Source organism: Myotis yumanensis, unplaced genomic scaffold, assembly GCF_028538775.1.
Source record: "Myotis yumanensis isolate MYYU_CA2020_CCGP unplaced genomic scaffold, mMyoYum1.0.hap1 SCAF_18, whole genome shotgun sequence".
NCBI classification, from domain to species: Eukaryota; Metazoa; Chordata; class Mammalia; order Chiroptera; family Vespertilionidae; genus Myotis; species Myotis yumanensis.
The window spans coordinates 24470041-24493921 of NW_027223769.1; the positions used below are offsets into that span (position 1 = coordinate 24470041).

General features: G+C 43.6%; 1 protein-coding gene across 4 annotated transcripts; it reads right to left on the minus strand.

Annotated features, from left to right (window-relative positions):
- Positions 1 to 1728: 1728 nt before the first annotated feature.
- On the minus strand, positions 1729 to 22269 carry ZNF821 (zinc finger protein 821). Of its 4 annotated transcripts, XM_070397826.1 has the most exons (9): positions 22015 to 22269; positions 21366 to 21428; positions 19980 to 20064; positions 18655 to 18771; positions 8765 to 8890; positions 5633 to 5778; positions 4886 to 4990; positions 3477 to 3643; positions 1729 to 2700 (listed from the first exon to the last, which is right to left on the minus strand). In XM_070397826.1, the coding sequence occupies exons 4-9, from the start codon at positions 18692 to 18694 to the stop codon at positions 2046 to 2048; spliced, it is 1239 nt and encodes a 412-aa protein (XP_070253927.1). In that variant the 5' UTR covers positions 18695 to 18771; positions 19980 to 20064; positions 21366 to 21428; positions 22015 to 22269; the 3' UTR covers positions 1729 to 2045. The 4 variants fall into 4 exon arrangements, with proteins under 4 accessions (XP_070253927.1, XP_070253929.1, XP_070253928.1 ...); XM_070397828.1 differs by lacking the exon at positions 19980 to 20064; XM_070397827.1 differs by lacking the exon at positions 22015 to 22269 and having other exon boundaries at positions 21366 to 21616.
- Between the last annotated feature and the right edge of the window lie 1612 nt (positions 22270 to 23881).

The window sequence follows — 23881 nt, forward strand, 5'->3', positions numbered from 1 at the left end:
ATTCTTGTACTTTTCAGAACAGAAATATTTCAACCTGCCTGGAAAGACTTAACCCTAGTTCGGTGGTTGGGGGTGTTGGGTCACTTAACACGATTGAATAGCCTTGAACCTATGGAGGTCAGAGAAGCGTCCAAGTTTCCTTGTGATGATATTGGAAGAGGTCCACATTCCTGGCATAGTTATTTTTCTGGCTACAAGTTAACTAGGGCACTTCCTTCTGGACCTCAAGATCTATAATTATCTAAGCTGTACACAACCTTTGTTGCAGGCTAAGGAAAGCTCTGTGCTTGTTTTGTACCATCACAGAAGCTTTTTAGAAATGACCTCAGCTCTTGTCTCCTCCATGGTTTGGCAACCATACCAACTGCCAGAGTGGTCATTTTGCTCTGGCCCTGACCCACTATTGACTTGAGTTCTCATATCACCTTAATTCTGCATTATCCTACAATGGCTCTGGGAAATGATTAAAATGATGAATTACCTCTTCTCTCAAACATGAGTTTCTTGGTGCTATGGACCTTAATATTGCAGCTATTTATATTAACATATTCCTAAGTGCAGCTGTCTGCTCTCTGGGATGGGATTTTAAAAGTTTGACAAACTGGCTCAGTTGGTTGGGTGTCATCCGTGCACTGAGAGGTCACCAGTTCCATTCCCAGTCAGGGCACATGCCTGAATTGTGGGCTTGATTCCCCAGCAGTGGGCATGCAGGAGACAGCTGATCAATATTTCTCTCTCTCTCTCTCTCTCTCTCTCCCTAAAAATAAATAAAAAGATATTGAGGGAAAAAGTTTGACAAACTGAATTCTGCTGGGAAAAGTAGCCAGCACCTAAATACCATATTCTCTTTAGAAAATGCCAGTTATGCCCCCTACTAGTGGGTGCCACAGAGTTTTGCCACAACAGCCACCTCCTACACACACACATACTCTATGCCCTGCCCACCGTGGGCCTGGGGCCTGAGGCCATTGCTGCATACCGAACCCAATTTGCTTTATGTGTGTAAATTCACAGAGAAGCATGAATGGATAACAATAGAAAATTATATTGGAACAGTGGGATTAGCAATTTTGCACAGAAAGTTTTGGAGATGTTTACTATAGTCTGCCTGAAATTGGGACAAAATTGAACAAGTTGCTTTGGAAAGTGTGAAAGCTGCTAGTGAACTCTATTCTCCTCTATAAGGAGAAATAACTGAAATTGATGAAGCTCTTGCAGAAAATCCAGGACCTGTCAACAGATCTTGTTATGAAGATGATTGGCTGATCAAGATGACACTCAGTAACACTTCAGAACTACATGAACTGAAGAAGCATATGAGAAATATACAAAATCTACTGAGGAGTGAAAATGGAACCCCCTGAATAAAGAAGTATGAAACACTTTTTAAAAAATGAAAATGCCAGTTATGAAGAAAGGCATCTACTACCAAGTTTGGAAAAGGTAAGTTAGGTTTTAATAGTCCTTCAGACTGTTAATTACCTTCTTTAGGGTTGTGGGACTGGACCCTCACAAAGTCAGCATCCATTCTTCAATGTCATAGTTATGTCTCATCAACTTGTAACGGCCCAAATACCCAGGGATCTTTGCTTGGAAAGCCTAAGTTGAGGCGTACCCTCCCTCAGAAAAGAACCACTGCCAGAGTCTGCCTGAAAACTTCCACCCAGGTCTCTCCCAGATCACTTCATTTGCTAGAATGAAACAGAGAGAAAAGCAGAAAATGGCCAATAAAGATAAAATTAATTTATTTGCCCTTACAACTCCATGGGCCACCTGGGGGCCCCACAGTCCTACAGCATGCCCTGCAGCGGTGGGCTGGGGAGTCCAGTTCTGTGGAGTGCCTGCTCCCTTGTCCAGCCTTGAGCTGGTTTCCTGCTGACCCCATCATCCTGCTCCGACATGCAAGGAGTGCACAGGTCCATCTGCAACAAACCAGGGCCTGCCTCTGGCAGTAAGGACAGGGCCCTGTGGGTGGCTGCAGCACTGGTCCCTGTGGGCTTGGGTGGGCGGGTGAGCAGGAGGGCAGGCAGGAAGGTGTTTGTGGTTCAGTGCAGAGAGCTGCTGTTCTGCTCCTCAAAGGCCATCTTGCCCAGGAGCTGGCTGTCCAACTCTACCCCACTCACAGGTAGCTGGAAGAAGTTCATTTCGGCTGCTAAAGCTGCCATGGCAGAAGGGTCCTGGCCAAACTGAGCTCGCAACATCATGTCCATCTTCTCCAGCCTCCTCTTGAGCCGCTTGGCCTCCCGCTCCCGGATGAGCCGGGCCTGCCGCTTCTCTGGGGTTTCATTGGCCCGCTTGAGCCTCATGGCCTCCCGGTCCCGCTGCAGCCGGCGTGCCCGCTGCTCATCTGTCTCCTGCATGCGCTGCAGGCGCTTGGCCTCACGGTCCCTCATGCGCCTTACCTCCCGCTCCTCGGGGGTCTCATTGTCCCGCCGGCTCTTCTTGGCTGTGCGCTCTCGTTCCAGCCGCTGCAACCTTACTTCCAAAGGCTCGTTCTGTCGACGGAGGGCCCACTTGCGTACGCTGGGGGTCTGGGCTTCCAGTAGCTTACGGTAGGCGGCACAGTTGTTGCACACAAGCAGAATTCCAGCAGGGTAAACTGGAGGGCTAAAGGCAATGTCCTTCCCCTCAGCACTGGAGGGGCCTTCACTGTGGGCTGGGGGTAGGGATTCCATATTAAGTACTTCAGGAAGTTTCTCACTGGGAAGCAAAAATTTTGGATGTTTAGTGTCACCTTCTAACAAGGCTCTGGTATTCAATTCTGACTTATTCTTGTCCTACCTACGCCAGTTGCTCCAATTTCACCACTAGGGGTCAGTTTGACTTCCTCTCCACCCCTGCTCTTCTTTGGGCTAGGCACCAAGTTTTAAAGCCCACCTGGAGTTAGAGACTGAACCAAAGGCCACAGCAAGCCACTAAAAATCAGACAAACCCTTAAAACGAGCCCTTTCTGTTCAAGCCAGAATGGTGGTGTTTGGTAGATGCTGTGCAGAGCAGTCCTGCGGTGGGAGGCAGGCCTTGAGGTACAGGCTGCCTTCAGGGCAGGTACAGTCCACTGGCTCAAGCTCCTGCCTGGCCAGTTCTGCATTGCTTGCTAGCAAATGGGATTAGGACACAATTCACACTGTTCCAGGCGGCCTGGGATACAGTAGAGACCATGTCCCCACATCAGGGTCCTTTCAGCACCCTATCACTTTTCTCCATACTTTATCATGAATATTCTTAGACTTCCCCACATCTCTTTCTAGATGAAAATATTATACTGACAGGGAAAAGAAATAGGGATCCATTTCCCTTTGGAGATAGCTAATGGAAGGGGCATATTTACTGGTCTCATTATTTGTATTTCCAAAGAGTTTAAGAATCAATTAGTTTCCTTTGCATTACTGATCTCTAGCCTTTTCTTTGACTTGGGAAAGCAGAATCCATACCCAGTAATTTGTTCCCAACACAAGAGGGTTAGGTGCCCAGCTAACCTGTGAAACGTGGCATGGCTGGTGAAACGGGCTCCACACACGGCACAGTTGGACCGCTGGTCCTCCGAGTGGATTAGGAGGTGGCGACCCAATGATCCTGGGGAGCTAAGGGCCCGGCCACAGACAGGACACATATAGCTCTTGGCACTCACAACTGCTGCAGTGTGCTGTAAAACAAGCCTCAGTCTGTCAGCTCACGCGCCTCCAAGACAGTCTACACCCATTTAGAAACGACTTTGGGGAAACGTCCCCTTTCTTTAGTCTCAGAACAAGGGACTTGCAACTCTTTTCCCTCTTTAGCACCTGGACAATTAAAATTTTCTTGTGTTAATGGGCTTTCAGAAGGGCCAGGCCATTCAGACTACTGCTCACATTTCATTAGTTTGAGTTCTACTACTTATTGAATTGCAATTGCCTACTTATTGAATACAGTTCAATAAGTAGGCAATTCATTAAGATTGTTGATTACATTCTGGGACATGTGGCTGAACAAAGGAATAATGGGCTCCAGAGCTGTCTTCCAAGCCTGAGAGAATTCATGATTGGGGTAATTTCTCTCTGAATGCTTGCCTCACATTGTGCAGGTCCAAGTCCAAGTGAAGGGATCAATGAAGGCCAGTCCAGAAGCTAACTGGGAAGACGGGTACTCAAAAGGTACAAGTGCCCTGCCTTTCTTTTAATCCTTTAAAGACAGTCTTTTGAAGAAATGTGTCTCCTCATGAACTATCTATCTTTACACTATAACCCAGGCTGCCATGTGTGCTGCAGCCTTTTCAATACAGCTCACAAGGCACAGGTGCTCTGCACCTGGATCGGGGGAAAGAACACAAAAGTCTGCCTTGCCCGGCCGGAGTGGCTCCATTGGTTGAGCATGGTCCTGTGCACTGAAGGGTTGCTGGTTCAATTCCTGGTCAGGGCACATGCCCAGATTGGGCATTTGATCTCTGGTCAGGGAGCGTACGGAAGGCAACTGATTGATGTTTCTCTCTCTCTTTCTCTCCCTTCTTCTCTCTAAGCATGTTCTCAAGTGAGGATTAAAAAAAAAAAGTTTGTCTTATTCTCATCCCCTTACTTACACTAACTTTCTCCAGTATTTCAGAAACATTTATGTTAACTCATCTTTTCTTTAAAACAGAGCCCTCATTATTAATAGGTGTTAGTTTTTATTTCACTGTTTAAAATATGCATTAAGTAATTTTTTAAAATGGAACTTCATTTTCATAGTATGTCTGCCTGGGAACCCCAGGACATATTTATCCAGCATATTCCACTTATTCTCCAAAATGTTCTGAGGACTGGAGTGAGTCTGAATGAGAACAACAACCCAAGGTTCCTTTGGGAGCTGGAGACAAAGGCTAAACAAGCTGCTGGCCCTCGAGTTCCAGAGCACGCAGCTCCCCACGCCATACCTGGTACACGTGAGCAATCAGCTGCTCCCGACTCCCACAGTCTAGTTGGCAGAGGGGACACTGGCAGAGTCCAAGTAAGGGGTCGGTATTCAAATTCTCTGGGACCTGCAATTCAATAAGCAGACAATTCATTAAGACTGCTGACCAGTCTCTTCCCTGCCCCTACTTCTTTTACAGGGTATCCTGTTATAAAAAATACAACCTGATATCATGTATTATTCTCAGGTTTCCCTATGGACCAAAGGAAAAACTACTAGGGCGATGGGAGTTAAACTTGCACTGATCTTTATTTTCTCCAGGGTTTCCTGCCATGAGGGCATAGGCCTGCCCCAGAGAGAGCTTAGCTATTGTTTTCCCAAGGTAAACTGTAGAGAAAGGATTAGCTTTCCTCTCGCCATGCTTCTTGCAGGAATCCTCAGGAAACAATTTAGTGAGGTAACACTTTGACTTAAATTTGCAAATATATTCAAGAGCACACCTCAGGAAGTCAGCTAATAGTTTTGTAAAGGTGAATATTCTGTCTGGAAAGAGAGCTGTACATGGTGGACTGATATGTCGGTGGAAAAGGAAAGCGGGTGTGATAAGAATTGTGTCTGAGGTTTGGATAACTGGCGCTGTGAAGGAAGAGGGGCTTCATATGAAGGCCCAGGAGACTGTTAGAGGCAAGACTGTTATATATGAACGAGAGGCATCAGGCCAAACAGAAGAGTAAGGATCTCCCAGACTGAGGAGCCATTTGTCACTTGCCTCATGCTCTACCACTTCGTTCCCACCAACAGGCTGTTCTGCATTTTCTAACTCTTTTTCCACTTTGACCACCCCTCCATCTTCCTCTGATGTGTGGGAAGAGACTTCATCTTGTGTGGTCTCCTCTTCATCACCCTCACTGTCACCTGGAACACACAAACTTGTCACTTGTTCTGATTTTTGCAATGAATACATCTTGAGTTGCTTTCCACCCTAGAGTTTGCAGTTATAATGAAAAACATTTTTAGATCTTCCATAATATAGTTTGTATCAGTGCTTAGTTGGGTACAAATCATGTTAAGTGGAAACCAGTTATAGCTGTTGTTTATAATGCCATATACACACTAAAGAGAAAATCTGAGGCAAAACTGCACTGGGAAATGGTTATTGGGCTTTATACAATATCATAAAAATAGTTACTTCTTACACATGGTTCCCAAATATCTCATATTCAAATCACACCTCCTTCATACCTCACACCATGCTCATTCCCACAACATACCACCTCTGATTTCCCAACACTTTGCACTGATTTTATTACCTGACTTTTCTCCATAACCCCTCACCCCTCGCACAATTTCTCCATGGTGTCACATACACTACTCTATTCTGAGGCCTGCTAATCTGTCCTCTCCCAACAAACCCTAAGGCACACTTAAATAAACACCAACAAGTTTTTCTTTCCTCTAATCAATAAAGGAGGCAGTAGTAAATTAGGTTAAAATGATGTCACTTTATAGGGCATAGGGAAAAGGCTGTTCAGTACAGTGGAAAATTAGTGCAGCAAACAACCTCAGGCAGTTTGTAGTGGTATCTGACTGTGTTCTTATTACTCTGCTAGTAACTCAGCATTCTAGGCTAAATAAATCCATTGTTTCTGTTGGTTCTTTGGATTATTTGCTGGATGCATTAGGTAGAGGTTATTCTTTACTTTAGAATGAAATATAATTTACTGTGACTAAAGTAAGAATTGAATGTTTTAGAGAGCAGGATGTGGCTGTGGGGAGGTCAAGGTTTGTGGGAGCTGAATTTCTGCCCTATTATTTATAAAATAGGGGGAAATTTTTTTTTTAAAAAGAAACCCACAGCCGAAACTGGTTTGGCTCAGTGGATGGAGCGTCGGCCTGCGGACTCAGGGGTCCCGGGTTCGATTCCGGTCAGGGGCATGTACCTGGGTTGCGGGCACCTCCCCCAGTGGGAGATGTGCAGGAGGCAGCTGATCGATGTTTCTCTCTCATCGATGTTTCTGGCTCTCTACCTCTCTCCCTTCCTCTCTGTAAAAAATCAATAAAATATATTTAAAAAAAAAAAAAAGAAACCCACAATTACAAAGGGAGTTCTTTCTGAAAGAAAAAAAAGTGTGCTAGTACTTTGAAGATCACAAGTGGAAGCCAAGCCTAGGGAAGCTACCATACTCCAGCCCCAACCTCACCTGGCTCCTGGACCCCTGGTCTGATTGCAAGCAAGAGAGAAATACAGAGAGTTTCACCAGTCTCTCTGCATGGGCAGTGAGATTCAGCTTTCTCAGCTAACAGTGCTGTTGTCTTCTCTCTTCTATCCCTTGCACATTTTCTAAATCCACCAGTATCTGGGCAAAACTGGTCCTATTCTCTTTCTTCTTAAGAAAATCCAACCAAGCCCTGACCAGTTTAGCTCAGTGGCTAGAGCATCGGCCTGTGGACTGAAGAGTCCCAGGTTCGATTCCGGTCAAGGGCATGTACCTTGGTTGCGGGCACATCCCCAGTGGGCGGGGGGGGGGGGGGGGGGGGGGGGGGGAGGTGCAGGAGGCAGCTGATAGATGTTTCTCTCTCATGGATGTTTCTAACTCTCTATCCCTCTCCCTTCCTCTCTGTAAAAAATCAATAAAATATATTTTAAAAAAAAGAAAATCCAACCAAATCATCTGTTAGTAGTTATGTGTGTCTCTGTTAGATACTCCACTTGGTTGGTATACTAAATCTGGCCTTATTCCCGAGCCCAAAGCTTTAGTTTGAATTTATCTCAATATTGAAGGATTGGCACAGATTAAATCATACCATACTTTTTCACCAGCTTATCTGGAATACTGGTAAGCTTAGTCTAAGATAACATTGCATCAAACACATTTTTGTGATTTATCAAAAATCCAAATATATCTCTCTACTAGAAAGATTTTAAAAAAAAAGTATGCTATCCAGAGGGACGCTGCATCTTTTCCAGGATGGAAACCTATTAGACTTTTATCGATGTTGCCATTCCTACCTATTACTCAAACTGATGGCTCCCACAGGTTTTCTAGAAGTATTTGGGTTTATTTTTCTCTACCTGAGCAATTAATTGCTAAATATTTTTTTAAATTAACAGTTTGAGTGGAAACTGTAGTTCTTAGAAGGTTGCAGAACTCTCTCCCTCTTTGTTCTTCCCCAACCCCAAATGGGGAGAAAAATCTGAAATCCCTCTCTGAATTAACACTAATAATAACCAGTATGGATGAAATTAGTTAAGTGTGGAAATCATCATAGAAAATAACACATCTCAAAGTGTATGTATTCAGGCAGGTCATGGAACAGGCGATCCACAAGACTTGACTGGATACCAGCCACTGTCTTTTCCATCTTTTAACCACAGGGATCTACTTAGGCCTTGGTGTGGGAAGGGAGGCCTTGACATTAGCATTTTATATGATGCATAATCTCATTAATTCGCAATATCTCTTGTATAACATTAACACGAGGCCCTCAAGCAAAAATTTCCGCTAATGCCACTCTTACATTTGATCAATTATGAACAAATAGATCCAAAAGGAGACAGGGATTTTTTTCTCTTCACTTGACCTAACCCAGGGGCTGCTTGGGCACTAATTATTCCTATGCCCTGTCTCTCACAATCATCAAAACCTATCTGTTATGGTACTGTTCCAAGTAATGCAGTCCATGAGTTAAAAAAACAAACCAACTATCATGCCAAACCTGTTCTCGCTCTCTGGATAAGAATATGCCCACAGACCTTAGAACACCTTTGGGAACACTGAGGATCCACAAATCTCCTTCTTCATGTCTTCCTCCCAACCCCATGCACAATCCCCAGAGCACACACACTCTGATAATTCTTCTCCCATTGCCCTGAGTCATTACCAGAAGGTGCAGAACTCACTGCTACTGGAGTCCTGATCTCTTAGTTGTTGGATAGCTTGTCGTTGACCGTCAAGGTCTCCAGGAAAATCAGTTTTCATCATCGCCTGGCGGGCTTGCTCTTCTAGCCCAGCAAATACTTGATCCCCTGGTGGTCACAAGGAAAAATAGTCAAGCCACCAGCTGGGCAGCACATCTCCAGGCAAGCTAGTTGGAAAGTCAGACCATTCAAAGGTAGAAGACAGGCAGGTACCCTGTGGTGGAATCATCCATCTCCAAGTCAGCTTGTTGCCTACAACTGTTTCTGGGCTCAGCTACTCCTCCTGGTAAGCCAGATGCTCTAGAAAGCATCATATGCTTCCCTTAAATTGTCCTAATCTTTACTCCTTTTTAAAAGGTGATCAATTGCTACTTTATAAATTTAGCTTTAGAATCTCAATTCCATTTACAACCTTCCATCAGGATTGGGGAGACAGAGGCAAGAAGAGATAAAGGAATAGGATAAAGATATAGCAACAAATATGGGCACAATCTGTGAATTTTAAGGTACTAGCATTATGCCATGAGTTAATGTCTATCTCTGACTATAAACCAGTGCTTCCAATAATCCATCTAGATAATAGTATATAATCCTGTCTTTCATTCACTCTCCTTAAGACATGCTCTGGAAATTCTTCCTTGACTTCCTTTCTAATGCCTATCAGAATTATCCATAAGCAAATCAACAATGAGGTGATTAATGGATTAAAACAGTGGTTCTCCTCCCTCACTCCCTCCCCGGAGGACATAACAAAAACATTTTTGCCTCCCGGGAGCTGAAACCTAAATGAGGCAGTACTCACAGATCGGATCGTCTCCTCTCTCTCTCTCTCTCGTTGAAATTATTGGGGAGACACCGGTTCATAAAACCATATGGGTTTTAAAATAAAATAAAAAAATGAATAAATCAGATATGAAAAAAAAAAAAAGTGGTTCTCAACCTTCTGGCCCTTTAAATACAATTCCTCATGTTGTGACCCAACCATAAAATTATTTTCGTTGTTACTTCATAACTGTAATGTTGTTACTGTTATGAATCATAATGTAAACATCTGATATGCAGGATGGTCTTAGACAACCCCTGTGAAAGGGTCGTTCGAGACCCACAGGTTGAGGACTGCTGGATTAAAAGGAGAACATACTTCTGCTGAGGAACACACTTCCTGAAACATGCCATCTAATTTGCAACAAATATTTCATCTGGTGTCCTTGGTCTTTTGTTTGTTTGTTTGTTTGTTTGTTTGTATGGAATATCCAAAAGCCCTAGACCTGTCCTTGATTATACATTTACTTCTGATGAACTCTGCCTGGGATCTGTGTGGTCACTAAAGAGTTAACATTTAAGTGTTCTTTTATTTCCAAGAGGCCACGCATAAGGAGAAAAGAGAATTGGGTTTCTCGAGGTTTCCATTATCTCAGTCAGAGTGGAAACTACAGTCCCCATTCTCCAGCTACCAAGAGAGAATAATAAAAGCCCTAGTGAAATGTTTGACAATAGACCAATAGCGCTTTCTTACTGCGGAGAGAAAGGGGAGTAAATAGGCTCAAGTTCCAAGGCAGGAGACAATGATGTAGGAAAAATGAACAGGTTAGTTGATCTGCACTACTAGTCCTCAGGCAATGAAAGAATGGATGTGAAGTAGACTTCGTGGGATTACTTAGGCATTCATTCAGCAAATATTCATTGAGAGTTTACTATATGCTAAGTGCTGAACACTAATAATAGCTCCAGATTCTATGTTAAATACTTTATAGTTGTTACCTTACCTTAATTCTCTGCTAAGTTCTATGTGGTAGGTATAACTACCCACATTTTACTTAGGAGAAAACGAAGGTCTGCGGTGGAAATAAGTATTCAAACCTAGGTTGCCCAATTTTACTCTCCATGTTTTTTGTTTTTCTTAAAATATATTTTATTGATTTTTTACAGAGAGGAAGGGAGAGGGATAGAGAGGTAGAAACATCGGTCAGCTGCTTCCTGTCCTGCACACCTCCTACTGGGGATGTGCCCGCAACCAAGGTACATGCCCTTGACCGGAATCGAACCTGGGACCTTTCAATCTGCAGGCCAATGCTCTATCCACTGAGCCAAACCGGTTAGGCCTACTCTCCATTGTTTTTAAACTGCTTTCTAGTAGTGATGTAAGCAGAAGGCTAGGCACTTTATCAGAGTGGTTTTGCTGAAAACAAATGCTGTCTCTGAGAAGAATGGCTCCAATCCTAGTGGTACTGTTACTTCATATCATGAGAAACTGATAAATAGAACTCAAATATCAAAATAATGTTGTCAGGGCCAGTATATGACAACAGGAACCATCATTTTGATGGTTCTGATACCATATGGTATTACCAGGTCTGGGTCAGAGTAACTAATTTTATGGGTACTCTGACTGATACTGTGAATGGGAGTAGAGGTGGTTAGAGTTCAAATGTACTGCAACTACACAGCCCTTAAGTAAAGGAAAAATAAGCTGCTTTAAGTCCACTTTCATAATATCCAAGATGACACATGGATATAAATTACTGCTAGGGAAAGCAAAAGTTGAATTCTGTGTTATTGTGTCTTGTCTTCTTCCTTTGCAGAAGTAAAATATTTAATTTCTCCACGTTGGTTCCACTGTAATCACAAGACCATGGCCAATTGGAATAGTTACTGAATTCTTCTGGGTAGATGCATGTTTTTGGACCTGGTGGCTATGGGCAGATATGGCACTATGGAACAAGTTACATACCAGCATATAATTAATTATCAAGGGACAGATCATTCTCGTCAGTGATACTGCTCATCTCTAAAGAAACCTAGCCAGAAACCAGCTAGGTTTATAGTATATTTAGAAAATATACCTCACCCTCCTTTCTATTAGGAAATCACCATTGGATTAGTAAAAGGGCATCTAAAAGTATATGTACCTTTCAATAGCAGCTAGTATTTCAGTTTAGTCTCCAACTGGAGCTTAAAATTTATTTTTGTCTATTGATGTTTAAATATTTAGGCCTTCACAGAACAGAGAATGGTCTATTCCATATAACTTCCCTAGCTAGCACTTTTTGCTCACCTAGGCAATCTTCCCTAGGACAGGTGGAATAAACTAAGTGTCATTCCTTTTTGGCAGTTTGGAGAGAAAAACTGTGCTCTTATATTTTATTCTGTTCCTGGCTTGAGAAAAAAGGCTAAGGTAAACTTTATTCTTCTTTTAAACATCTACTAAAGCAAACTATATAAAAACCATAAAAAAGGACATGATTTTGGTAGACCTCATAGGAAAAGATATGTGAATAATCTTCCAGTAGTCACTATTTATTTAATCCCTAAAATCTGGCTGTCCAGAATTATCCTTTCACAAGAAAGTAGTGATACTTGCTAAAAGTATGTCATAATTAAGTATAATGTGATTCATAGATACTAGTGATTAAGAAGTGTTATACAATTGCCTGCTTGTATAATGTAGAATCATTTCCTTCTATCTTGAGACTGTTGGAGTAGGTTAAAAATAATCCTGTAATCTCTGGATATTAATGTAGGGCAACGATCTTATTTAATATGGGTATTTATTTGTCTATTAATAGTTGAGAACAAGTCGGGCCTGGGGGTCAAATCCCTCTAGTGTTAACTACAACAATTAAGGCTTGGCTAGAACAAGACTGCGCACAGAGACCACAAGGGGGTGCACCAAGAAAGCATAAAAGATGCGGAGACAAAAAAACATGACAGAAATGGAGGATATGGAGCTAAGAATCGCAATTTTGAGGGCTTGCCATAAATTTGTGCAGAGCCTCACGAAAACTAATGAGACCCTCGATGCTACGATAAAGAAATTAGAAAGTAAGCATACACGGACTGAAATAAAGAATATTATACCCAATAGCAGACCAGAGGAGTACAATAATCAAACCAAAGATTCGACAAAAAACACCCAATTGGAAAAGCAAAATGAAAAAAGAATCCGAAAGTGTGAAGATAGTGTAAGGAGCCTCTGGGACAGCTTTAAGCGGTCTAATATCAGAGTCATTGGAGTGCCAGAAGATGAGAGACAGCAAGATATTGAAAACCTATTTCAAGAAATAATGGCAGAAAACTTCCCCCACCTGGTGAAAGAAATGGACTTACAGGTCCAAGAAGCGCAGAGAACCCCAAACAAAAGGAATCCAAAGAGGACCACACCAAGACACATCATCATTAAAATGCCAAGAGCAAAAGACAAAGAGAAAATCTTAAAAGCAGCAAGAGAAAGAGGCTCAATTACCTACAAGGGAATACCCATACGACTGTCAGCTGATTTCTCAACAGAAACTTTGCAGGCCAGAAGGGAATGGCAAGAAATATTCAAAGTGCTGAATACCAAGAACCTACAACCAAGATTACTTTATCCAGCAAAGCTATCATTCAGAATTGAAGGTCAGATAAAGAGCTTCACAGATAAGGAAAAGCTAAAGGAGTTCATCACCGCCAAACCAGTATTATATGAAATGCTGAAAGGTATCCTTTAAGAAGAGGAAGAAGAAGAAAAAGGTAAAGATACAAATTATGAACAACAAACATGCATCTATCAACAAATGAATCTAAGAATCAAGTGAATAAATAACCTGATGTACAGAATGAACTGGTGATTATAATAGAATCAGGGACATAGAAAGGGAATAGACTGACTATTCTTGGGGGAAAAAGGGGTGTGGGAGATGCGGGAAGTGACTGGACAAAAATCATGCACCTATGGATGAACACAGTGGGTGGGGAGTGAGGGTGGAGGGTGGGGTGGGAGCTGGAAGGAGGGGAGTTATGGGGGGAAAAAAGAGGAACAAATGTAATAATCTGAACAATAAAGATTTAATTAAAAAAAAATATTAAAAAAAAAAAAAAATAGTTGAGAACAAGTCATCTATGCTCCCACAGTAAAAAGCAAAGTGCCATTTCTCCTGTTTTTAGTATAAAATCAAGATACTATTTGAGCCCTAGCCAGTTTGGCTCAGTGGGATAGAGTGTCGGTCTGTGGACTGAAAGGTCCCAGGTTCGATTCCGGTCAAGGGCACATGCCCGAATTGTGGGCTCCATCCCCAGAGAGGGGCATGCAGGATGTAGCCGATCAATGATTCTCTCTCTTTCATTGATATTTCTATCTCCCTCTCCCTTCCTCTCTGAAATAAAATAGATAGATAGATAGATAGATAGATACTATTTAATTTGGTTAAGATTTTTCAAACCAGATAAAATCAAGGCCATACAAGCAAGTTTGTGAAACAGATGAGAAGCTTGAGATGAAAGTTATTAGAAAGGCAAAGATTTTACAATTCTCTTTCTTGAGTCCTTGGTGCAGTTAAATGCATGGATGGGCAAAAGTATGCTTACAGTTGTTTGTATGGAAAATAATAGAATAATTAATAAATGATAATATAAGAATAAACTGCCCCTGGTCAGGTAGCTCACTTGGTTGGAGCACTGTCCTGATATGCCAAGGTTGCAGGTTCAGTAAGGGCACATACAAGAGTGAAACAATGAATGCATAAATAAGGAACGACAAATTGATGTTCCTTTCTCGTGCTCTCCCTTCCTCTCTAACTAAAATCAATAAAAAAAAAAAAAAAGAAGAAGAAGAAACTGTGTTTTGCATACTCATGCTTTAAACCTACTTTTGTCCATCCAGTAAATGTAGTTTCTGGCTGACTGAAATTAAGGATAGCAGCTGAAACATATCCTAACAGAGCAGATGTCAAACTCAGAAAAGAAGAGCTAGTATTGGGAGTGAGGAGCTTAGGATTCCATTTCTAGCTGACAGTCTCTGTAATCCAAGGTGCGATCACATGCTAAGAACATAACCATTTACCTCGCAGGGACACTGAATGAAAATAAAACAAGTTGCACTTTTTAGAAGAGAAGGGACTACAAAGGCATTTTTCCTACTTCCCTGTAAATGCTGAAAAGCTTTTAATTAAAGTTGAAAGCTTTGCAATCTGAAAACAAAAACTCTTCAGAAGAAGTTTTTCTTTTCTTAGTGGTTTGCTTGGTATAAAGACACCAAATGAGAGTATGCAAGGCACTCTAGTATTTTCAACCTCTCTAGAAACAGTTGACAAAAAGTTATACTCAGAAGGGGTGAGATGAGGAAGGAGGGAGGAAGGTCTAACAGATTTCAGCCCTTCAGCAGTTTTTCTGTGACTTACAATTCTGGGCTTTTATTCCAAAAGCTCTCATCAAGTCTATTAATGAGCTGGGTAAAACCCAAGAGTCTGCCTGAATATTTCTGAGATACAGAGCCAGTCCGGAGGAAAGCCAAGTAAATGTCAGAACAGCCTGCCCATTGCCTCTGAAGTGAATCGGATAAATGCTGCCAGCCTACAGCAGTGGGATTCTTAATAGATTCTTTTAGGTGGGCTTTGAGCTTCATGCCACACAATCTACTTCTTTCCAGAAGGCAGAGCTAATGGAGCTCAGCCATTACTCTGCCAGAGTGCTGACTGGCTTTGATACTGAAGCAGAGCTTCAGCAGCTTTCCTGCCTCCCGGACCTTGGGTCCATTCCATTTACTTTAAATAGACGAGCAGCATTAAATTCAATACATTTGATTGGTTCCATTTCACTGAAAGGGGATAGGAGACTCGAGTGGTCAGAAGACTGAAATTACCAATTTCTATTTGCCATTATTGTCATGAGAAGATGACCTTTCAAAACAGGTAGGATCAGCTTCAGTCTCCAAACAGTAAATAACCAGAAGGTCCCTTGGAGACCAGCCAATCCCACTGTCTTCTTCTTTGGTCAAGCTTAGTCAATCACCTGAGAAGCCCTCACCGAAAATAGCCCCTCCCTTGGGTCTGCTTTTTAGTGGCAGCTGAACATTTCTGTTCACAGCTCTCTTCACGGCACCACCAGAGAGGCTGCAAAGTCCCACCCACTCCACCACAATATAATGTTGCCTTGCTTTGGACACTGCGTTTCTGCAGCTGTAGACGTGTGATATTCTCTCCTTGTCCATGACCTGATTGTCCATCTGTTTTCCAACTCTAATACCAGCTCGTCCTGGTTTGACTGGCTATGGTGGGAGGAGATGTAGCTGATGGGTATATGCCACGTGGACACGAGCATAGGCCACACAAGCCTTTACTGGCTCCCCTTGGCCTTACCACAATCATCCTATCATCCACCTCATCTTTCCTCAAATCTAACCAGGCTCTTTGGACAGGAGGTTTGTATAGGTAAATGCCCAACTCCTATGACTGCCTTATTTGTGAACCTATCATCTCTATTAAGAGTACCTTTCCTGCCCTGTCTTCTTGGGGTCACATCTGTGCCTTTTATCAGTCAATACTCACCTTCAACCAGAGAAGAAGATAATCCTCCTAACCACTGTGTTGTATTCCCTACGCTAGAGATGCTTCATTTTCTCTCTTAACAATCCTCCCATTCAGCCCCACTAAATTTTACTGTTTAGCAACAATTTCTAAATCCTTCTTAAACCACTCACCTTTATATCAAGCAGCCTTCCACATTCACTTTGAGTATACTCCTAGAAGAATCCAACTTGTTCTGTCTCATAAAAATTTTCCAGGACTTAAAGAATTAATTGTCTATGGAGGTCTGCTACCCTAATTTCATTATCTATAATATGTTGAAGTCCCCTTAATTCCTCTGCTTCTACTGTTTTCTCTCCTACTCTTGAAATTATCCAATAAGACAAGGAAAAGTACACAGTGCCTGGCATACAGTATCTTTTTAATAAATTTTGGTCCTCTTAATTCCTTGTCTATTCTATCTTCTCAAATGGATTTTTTTTCTTTAAAAAAATATTTCATATATTATACCACTGAATTCTCTTCAAATGTTGATGTACTTTATTTAGTCAATCCTCCATAATAGGGAGCTATTTTTCTCTTTTATAAACATTTAGGTGAGGATGCTTATCTCCCCAGATTATAGGAAGCTGTCTGATTAATTATCTCAGACCTACATAGATATATTATTATTAATTTGATAAGGTATTTTATTTTATTTTTTTTTAAATATATTTTATTGATTTATTACAGAGAGGAAGGGAGAGAGATAGAAAGCCAGAAACATCGATGAGAGAGATACATCGATCAGCCGCCTCCTGCACATCTCCCACTGGGGATGTGCCCACAACCCAGGTACATGCCCTTGACCGGAATTGAACCTGGGACCCTTCAGTCCGCAGGCCAACGCTCTATCCACTGAGCCAAACCGGTTTTGGCTTGATAAGGTATTTTAAAGTACTTGAACAGTCTCTATGAGCAGTGCTAGAAGTTGAGAGGGATAGCAGGAAATATATATGCCCTCTAGAAGTTTACAATCCAATTACTGACATAAAACATACACTCAAAACTATTGAGAAATAATGCAAGGCAATAGTGCATACCTGGTCTTCCTGTTACCAGTCTCTCCCTCATATGATCCATCCCAAAACACTACATTATAAATGTCACTCCACTCTCTCTGCTTAAAATCCTTCAGTAGCTCCTTATTGTCTATGGAATGAAGTTTGAACCTGGCCTGGCCTTTAGGACTCTACAATGTAATTCGTGGCCAGCATGCAGCCTGCTGGCCGTGAGTTTGACATGCTTGATGTAGAGTTAAACATCTCCAACCTCACGTCCTATGACTTCTGGACAAATGAAACTTCTGCTTCATTCAAAGTCTCCTTGTCCCCTGATCATATCACATGTACTTCCTCTTACATCTTTGCTCACATTGTTTTCCCTCTCCGATTTTCCCTCTCCCTTCCTCTTTTTAAAAAGTTCACTTTGCCCTAGCTGTTTGGGCTCAGTGGATAGAGAGTCGGCCTATGGACTGAAGGGTCCTGGATTCGATTCCGATCAAAGGCACATGCTCAGGTTGCAGACTCAATCCCCAGTAGGGAGGCATGCAGGAGGCAGCTAATCAATGATTCTCTCTTATCATTGATGTTTCTATCTCTCTCCCTCTCCCTTTCTCTCTGAAATCAATAAGAATCAATCAATAGCCCTAACCGGTTTGGCTCAGTGGATAGAGCGTCAGCCTGCGGACTCAAGGGCATGTACCTTGGTTGTGGGCACATCCCCAGTGGGGGGTGTGCAGGAGGCAGCTGATTGATGTTTCTCTCTCATCGATGTTTCTAACTCTCTACCCCTCTCCCTTCCTCTCTGTAAAAAAATCAATAAAATATATTAAAAAAAAAAAAAGAATCAATCAATAAATAATCCACCTTCTAAGACCCAGTTCAAGTTCATGGGCAGCAGTTCTCAACCTGTGGGTCGCCACCCCTTTGGGGGTCGAACGACCCTTTCACAGTGGTCGCCTAAGACCATCGGAAAACACATATATAATTACATATTGTTTTTGTGATTAATCACTATGCTTTAATTATGTTCAATTTGTAACAATGAAATTGGGGGTCACCACAACATGAGGAACTGTATTAAAGGGTCAAGGCATTAGGAAGGTTGAGAACCACTGGTCTAGGACCTCTTCCTTCAAGCATTCCCTTGCTACTTCAGTCTACAAAGCTCTCTCCCTCCTCTTAACTTCTCTAGTACACAGTTTGTATAGCATTCCTATTTGGCACTTAGCATATACTATCAAATAATGGCTACATTATAGTTTTATACATCCTTTTATTGTTTTACAGCCTGGGCATCTAGCACAAGGCTTTTCGCAGAGTAGATATCCTATAAATGTTTATTAATGTGAATACTAAGGACGAATCAAACACACCTACTCCCAACACAGTTTCCTAACACCTTCTCCAACAAACAGACACACTTTAAATCTATCATGTTCAACACCTCTAACCTTTTTTTCTTCACAAATTAGTGTAAGCCTCTCTAACTTAAATTCAGATTACTCTTCCATTCCCACCCAGATTCCAGAAGACAAAGCCCAATACTCACAGTGAACTTTATTTGGATTTGTCTGTTTCCGACGGGACATGTTTCCCTGATCCAAGAGCTCTGGCCTTTCCCAGTTTCACAACTGGATATGTTACTACCTCCTTGCAGGGTGCTGACCTACAATGAAAAGGATATTGTTAGCACATGTCATTTTGCCTAGATATCATACAAAGTAACACATAAAAAGATTTTTAAAAATAGTTCTTAAATGTATCAAACTCACCAGTTATAAATAACTGAATTAAAGAAATTAATAAATCTCTGGCACATCAAGTTCCCACGAAGTTTAAGAAGGGACTCCTTTAAAGGATTTAGAAATTCCACTCTAAAACTACCTATGGAATCCAGACTACTATTACGCGATCGTGATCAGGATAAAAAAGGAAGCAAATAACACGGGCAGTCAGTGTTAGTAGTGCCATGGGCTCAAAGGAATAACCCCCCGTGAACTGTAAAAGGAAGCAACAAAAGCTAAAGAGGTGGCAGCTCACATGCCCACTGGAAGTCAAGCCCTGCAATCCTCCCCAATGGGAGCCTCCAGGTGTTACCTCCCCTGGAGGTGACAAAGGCATCATATCCCTGAGACAAGAAAACATCTCAAAACAACGCAGGAAACAGAGCCAGTGTTTAGTGACGCAGGCACAGCGCTGGGCACTGTGGACGGCAGGGCACTGAAGCAAATCCGACTTCGAGGGCTGAAGATGGGCTCTCCCCAGAAGAGCCAGATGCCACGCACACTGCTGAGTACTAATTCAGCACCCCAATGGGGAACATCAACCTGGCCCTGCTCGCATGCTCTGGAGCGGTGGTCAAAGTTAGTAACTTTAGTGCCTCTTCTCAATCCAGCCTCTACATAGCAGAGAGATCAGTGGGAGAAACAACGAGAACAGCTCCTCAAGTGAGCATGCTGCAGAGACATGCACCCGTTTCCCTGAAACAGGAGGGAACAGACATGTAAGCCCGGAGGTTCCTGGTTAGTTCTAAGACCTCCCCAGCAGTAAGTGTTGTTAGAGAGTCTGAAGTGAATTAGTGTTGGAAGCTGTGAAATTTTCTTTGAAAGATAAAGTGAAGAAACAGACTGATTAAAAAGAACTAGATTCCTTTTCCTACCAAAGACAAGAATATGGATCTGGTCACCCTTTAAGTTTTCTTTCAGTTCCTGCCTTCTCAAAGTATACGCACAGTGAATGAGCAAAGATAAAATTGTAGCTTTTGCCTTAAGAGGCATTATGAGAGCCTACTCCTAGCTATACTCCGCACTCCAGAACTCCTCTATGTAGCTAGAAAGGGCCTCAGACCTGTAATCAGATCCTGCCTCCCCTTACCAAAAGAAAGAAACCGCAAATGGCAAAGACAGGCCTCCACAGGAAGTGGCAAGGGAAGCAGCTTTCAGGCAGTCTTCTATCATATCTGCATATCAAACACAGTTCTTTTTCAGACCTTTAATTAAAAACCAAAAAAACAAAAACAAAAAAACAAAACTCCAAATATACATGAAAGTCAATTTTAACTATTTAGAGCGGCGGTCGCCAACCTTTCGGACCTCACGGACCACCGGTTTGCAACCACTGATTTAGACGGCAGTGTGCCGAGGGCTGATGCTAATGGTATATGTTCTCCATTCTAAGTTTTGTGTAGATCATTTCTTTCTAATCAAGTAGTTATTTTATTCATGAAAGCAGTGAATGAATTTTACACTTTGGGTAATATGCACTTTTCCTATTAAGTCTATGGAATCGGAAAGCAGAAAGCTGAATGAAATGCAGGTTGTCTCTCATTTTTTGTTCTAAAATTTGCAGAGCTACACCTACTCTATTGTAGAAGGAAAATATGAAATCTTAATGAATCTTTAAATTTTCTCTCCATCAAGATCAGAAATTGAAACTGTGAGATAAAGGCAATATTAAAGATCCTTCTGAAGGAAGACCACATAACTTGAGCCAGGATCTATTCCGATCATCTTGGTGAGGCAATAGTTCAATACTAAAGCTACAAGTCGGACACAGATGAGCATCTGCTGAGCATCTGCGTAGATAAATTGGCAATGTCCACTACATCTCATAATCCTCCTAGTGGCCAAATGGGGAACTGACCAGATGGTACCCAAAGGAACTTCACACCTGAGGGATTTTCAGGAAAAATTAAGCAAATACTCTCCCTCCCTCAAAAAAAAGAAAGCCTGTAGAGCAGCGGACTTTTGCAAATAAATAAATAAATAAATGGCACTGAAAGTGCATTCTTAACCACACAAGATCTCAGGGTTTTGTAGGCATTAACGGTAATAAAATCCATAGACACGCTGGCCCTAAAGGTCACTCATTCAATTTTACTTTTAACACACTGCCTCAGTCCCCAAGCCCGAATCTGAAACCAACACAAAAAAAAATGTAAACGGAGAACTTGCCTGAACATCACCATCTCCAAGAAAGGTAAACTGGTGAGATTCAAATCTACAAGGGATTCTATGTAAAAAAGGAAGGCAGCTTTGTCTGTCTGTAGAACGAGGTTCAAAGTCCTTGGGAGGGGAGTGGGTGTGTGTGTGTGTGTGGGGGGGAGGCAACGTCTCCCCTGAACACTGTCCCTGCTCTCCCACAAGTGTTAGGTTGCAGCTTCCAGGACACACCACGGACTTGAGCAAAGAAAAAACAAAACAAAACAAAACAAAAAACGGGTGAAAGCCAAGCTTTAAGAAAAGAGAGGTGCACTCCCACCTCCAGCTCTGGTGCGGTTCCCACGGAGGAAAGTACACTCGTCTGAATCCCAGCGATCCGTATCTGCCAAAAAGGAGAGCACGAGAAAGCCGATCGCGTCGCCGCCTCACTTGGGTTCGGTGCGGGGCGTGCGCGCCATCCGCCGAGAGGGTCCCCCCTGGCTTCTTGCAGTTCGAGCCGGGCGGACTCCCGGGAACCAGCCGCCGAAAGCCCGCAGACAGCACCGTCTTCTCCGCCGGCTAAATTTAGACGCCTTCCCGGGAGACGGCGACGCGGACCGATCCCGGGTCTGCCCTCCCTCCCACGCCCATCCTCCCTCCCCCTGCGCCTCCCCGCCTGTCAGACGCCGGGGCCGTCCCGGCTGCTCCCTGCCGAGCCCGACCCGGGCCCACGCCGGGCGGGCGGCTGCACCGGCGTCCCTCCCGCGCCAAAGGGGCGGAAGGAGGAGTGACCGCAGGGGAGCTGGCCGGGACCCGCCGCGTCCCGGGAAACCTGGGCAGGGGCTGGGTCGGAGCCGGGGCTGCCCCCGCCCCCCAGGCCGGAGCGAGCCCCCGCTTCCCTCCCCAGACGCGGACGGACAAAAGACCGACGGCCGGTGACCCGCATCCTCAGCCAGGCCCCGGAGAGAAGGAGTCGGGGGTCTCTTTACCCGGCGCCTCGGCGCTGCGCAGCGCTCCGGGTCCCTGGGCCCCGCCTCCGGACAGACGGACCGCCGGACAATGGGCCCCGGGCTGCGGCTCGGGATGGCCAGGCCGGGCTCTCCGGGACCGGGCCCCCGCAGGCGGAGGGCAGCTGCGGGCCAAGCCGAGGGCGGTGAGCCGAGGGGCGGCGCTGCAGACGGACAAAGCCAACGGCAGACAGACGGACGGAGGGGGAAAAGATGGCGACGCGGGCGGCGGGAGCGCGCTGCTCGCGCACCGCAGCGAGCGAGGCGCGTGCACGAGCCTCCCTCGCCCTCCCTCCCCCGCCCGCCGGGTCCCCTCTCCCCGCTCCAGGCGCGCGCCCGGGGTGTGGGCGGGGCTTGGGGAGCGAGGGTCCCGGGAGGCGGGACTTGAAGGAGCATCCAATCCCAGGCGTCCGCAAGGGGCCTCGCCTCCAGCCCCGCGCCCCAGGGACCACCCGGGCTCCCACCTTCCCAGGTCGCTCTCCAGCCCGATCAGCTCCTCTGCTGCCCAACCCCTCCTGGACCTGTAAACTCCACCCACACTGTCAGCCCTGAACCTGGTTTCCTATCTCACCTTCAAGTCCAGCCACAAAACCCACATCCCCTAACCACGGCTCCACCGCAGGCTCCCCCTGTCCTTGGCTCAACCTTAGTCACCCCCCAACCGAAACCCTCTTCCCTTCCGTTCCCCACACTTCAGGGTTTCTTCGGCTCCCAAGGGTCTTGGTGGGAGGGGCTGGGTCCAGCTGTCAAGACCTCGGAGAACAATCTTTAGATTTTTTTTTTTTTTTTTTTAGACATTTAAGTCTCCAACATGGTTCTCAAATAACAACAGTAGCTGTATAGCTAGGGGCATAGGATTAATTTGGAGCAGGGTAGCTTGTGGCATGGCACTGTTGCCAGTTAAGGGACATTTGGGACAATTGAGAGTGGTTAGACTCACTTCCTAATAAAACACCTCCTTCCCCTGTCATCGTCCCTTTCTAGTTCCTCACTACTTTCCTTTCCTTCTTATTCTTTCTTCTTGTAGGTCTCCTGAGCCTGCCTCTGACATAGCTTACTTGGGGAAGTAGGGGGTGCGGTGGGAAAAAAATGGGATCTGGTGTTAGAAGATCAGCTTTGAGTCCCACCCAGCTCTGTCACTGATGAGCCTGGTGACTTTGGGCAAACCACTTTCCTATTCTGAACGTCTATTCCCTGAGATGTAAAATGGGTAATAATGTAATAATTCCTGATCTCTATTCTCATAGATTGTTGTGATGATTAAATAAAGGGAACATATGAAATGTATATTCTGCAAATATTTTTTATGGTTACTGATCCCACGAAGACAGAGCTAATGAGGATGCTGACCCTTGATTGTAAGCAACAAGTCCTGGTATTTACATAGAGCGCTCTTGCAAAATGTCCTTCTCATCAATCTCCAATGAGATGATATCATTGTCTGCATCTTGTGATTAATGTGAGAGAATGGCTGTGTTAAAGGATCTTGGTCCTTTACAATTCATTCATTCATTCTTCATTGTAGGTAGGAATTATTATTCTTTCACTTTGGTTAAGGAAACATTTCAGTTTCATTTAAATTTTAATTCCTAGGAAGCAAAAAATGGAATATTCTCATCCAGCCAGAAAGTTTTTAAGCAGTTTAAAATAAGAATGCAAGCTGGAATAAAACATTGGCTTTTATATTTAACAGTAATTCTTGGTGAGTTTAGACTGAGGGATACAAATATGGCTTTATTATGTACCTTTAAACTTGACATAGTTGATATTTTCTTTTTTAAATATATTTTTATTGATTTCAGAAAGGAAGGGAGAGAGAAACATTAATGTTGAGAGAGAATAATTGATT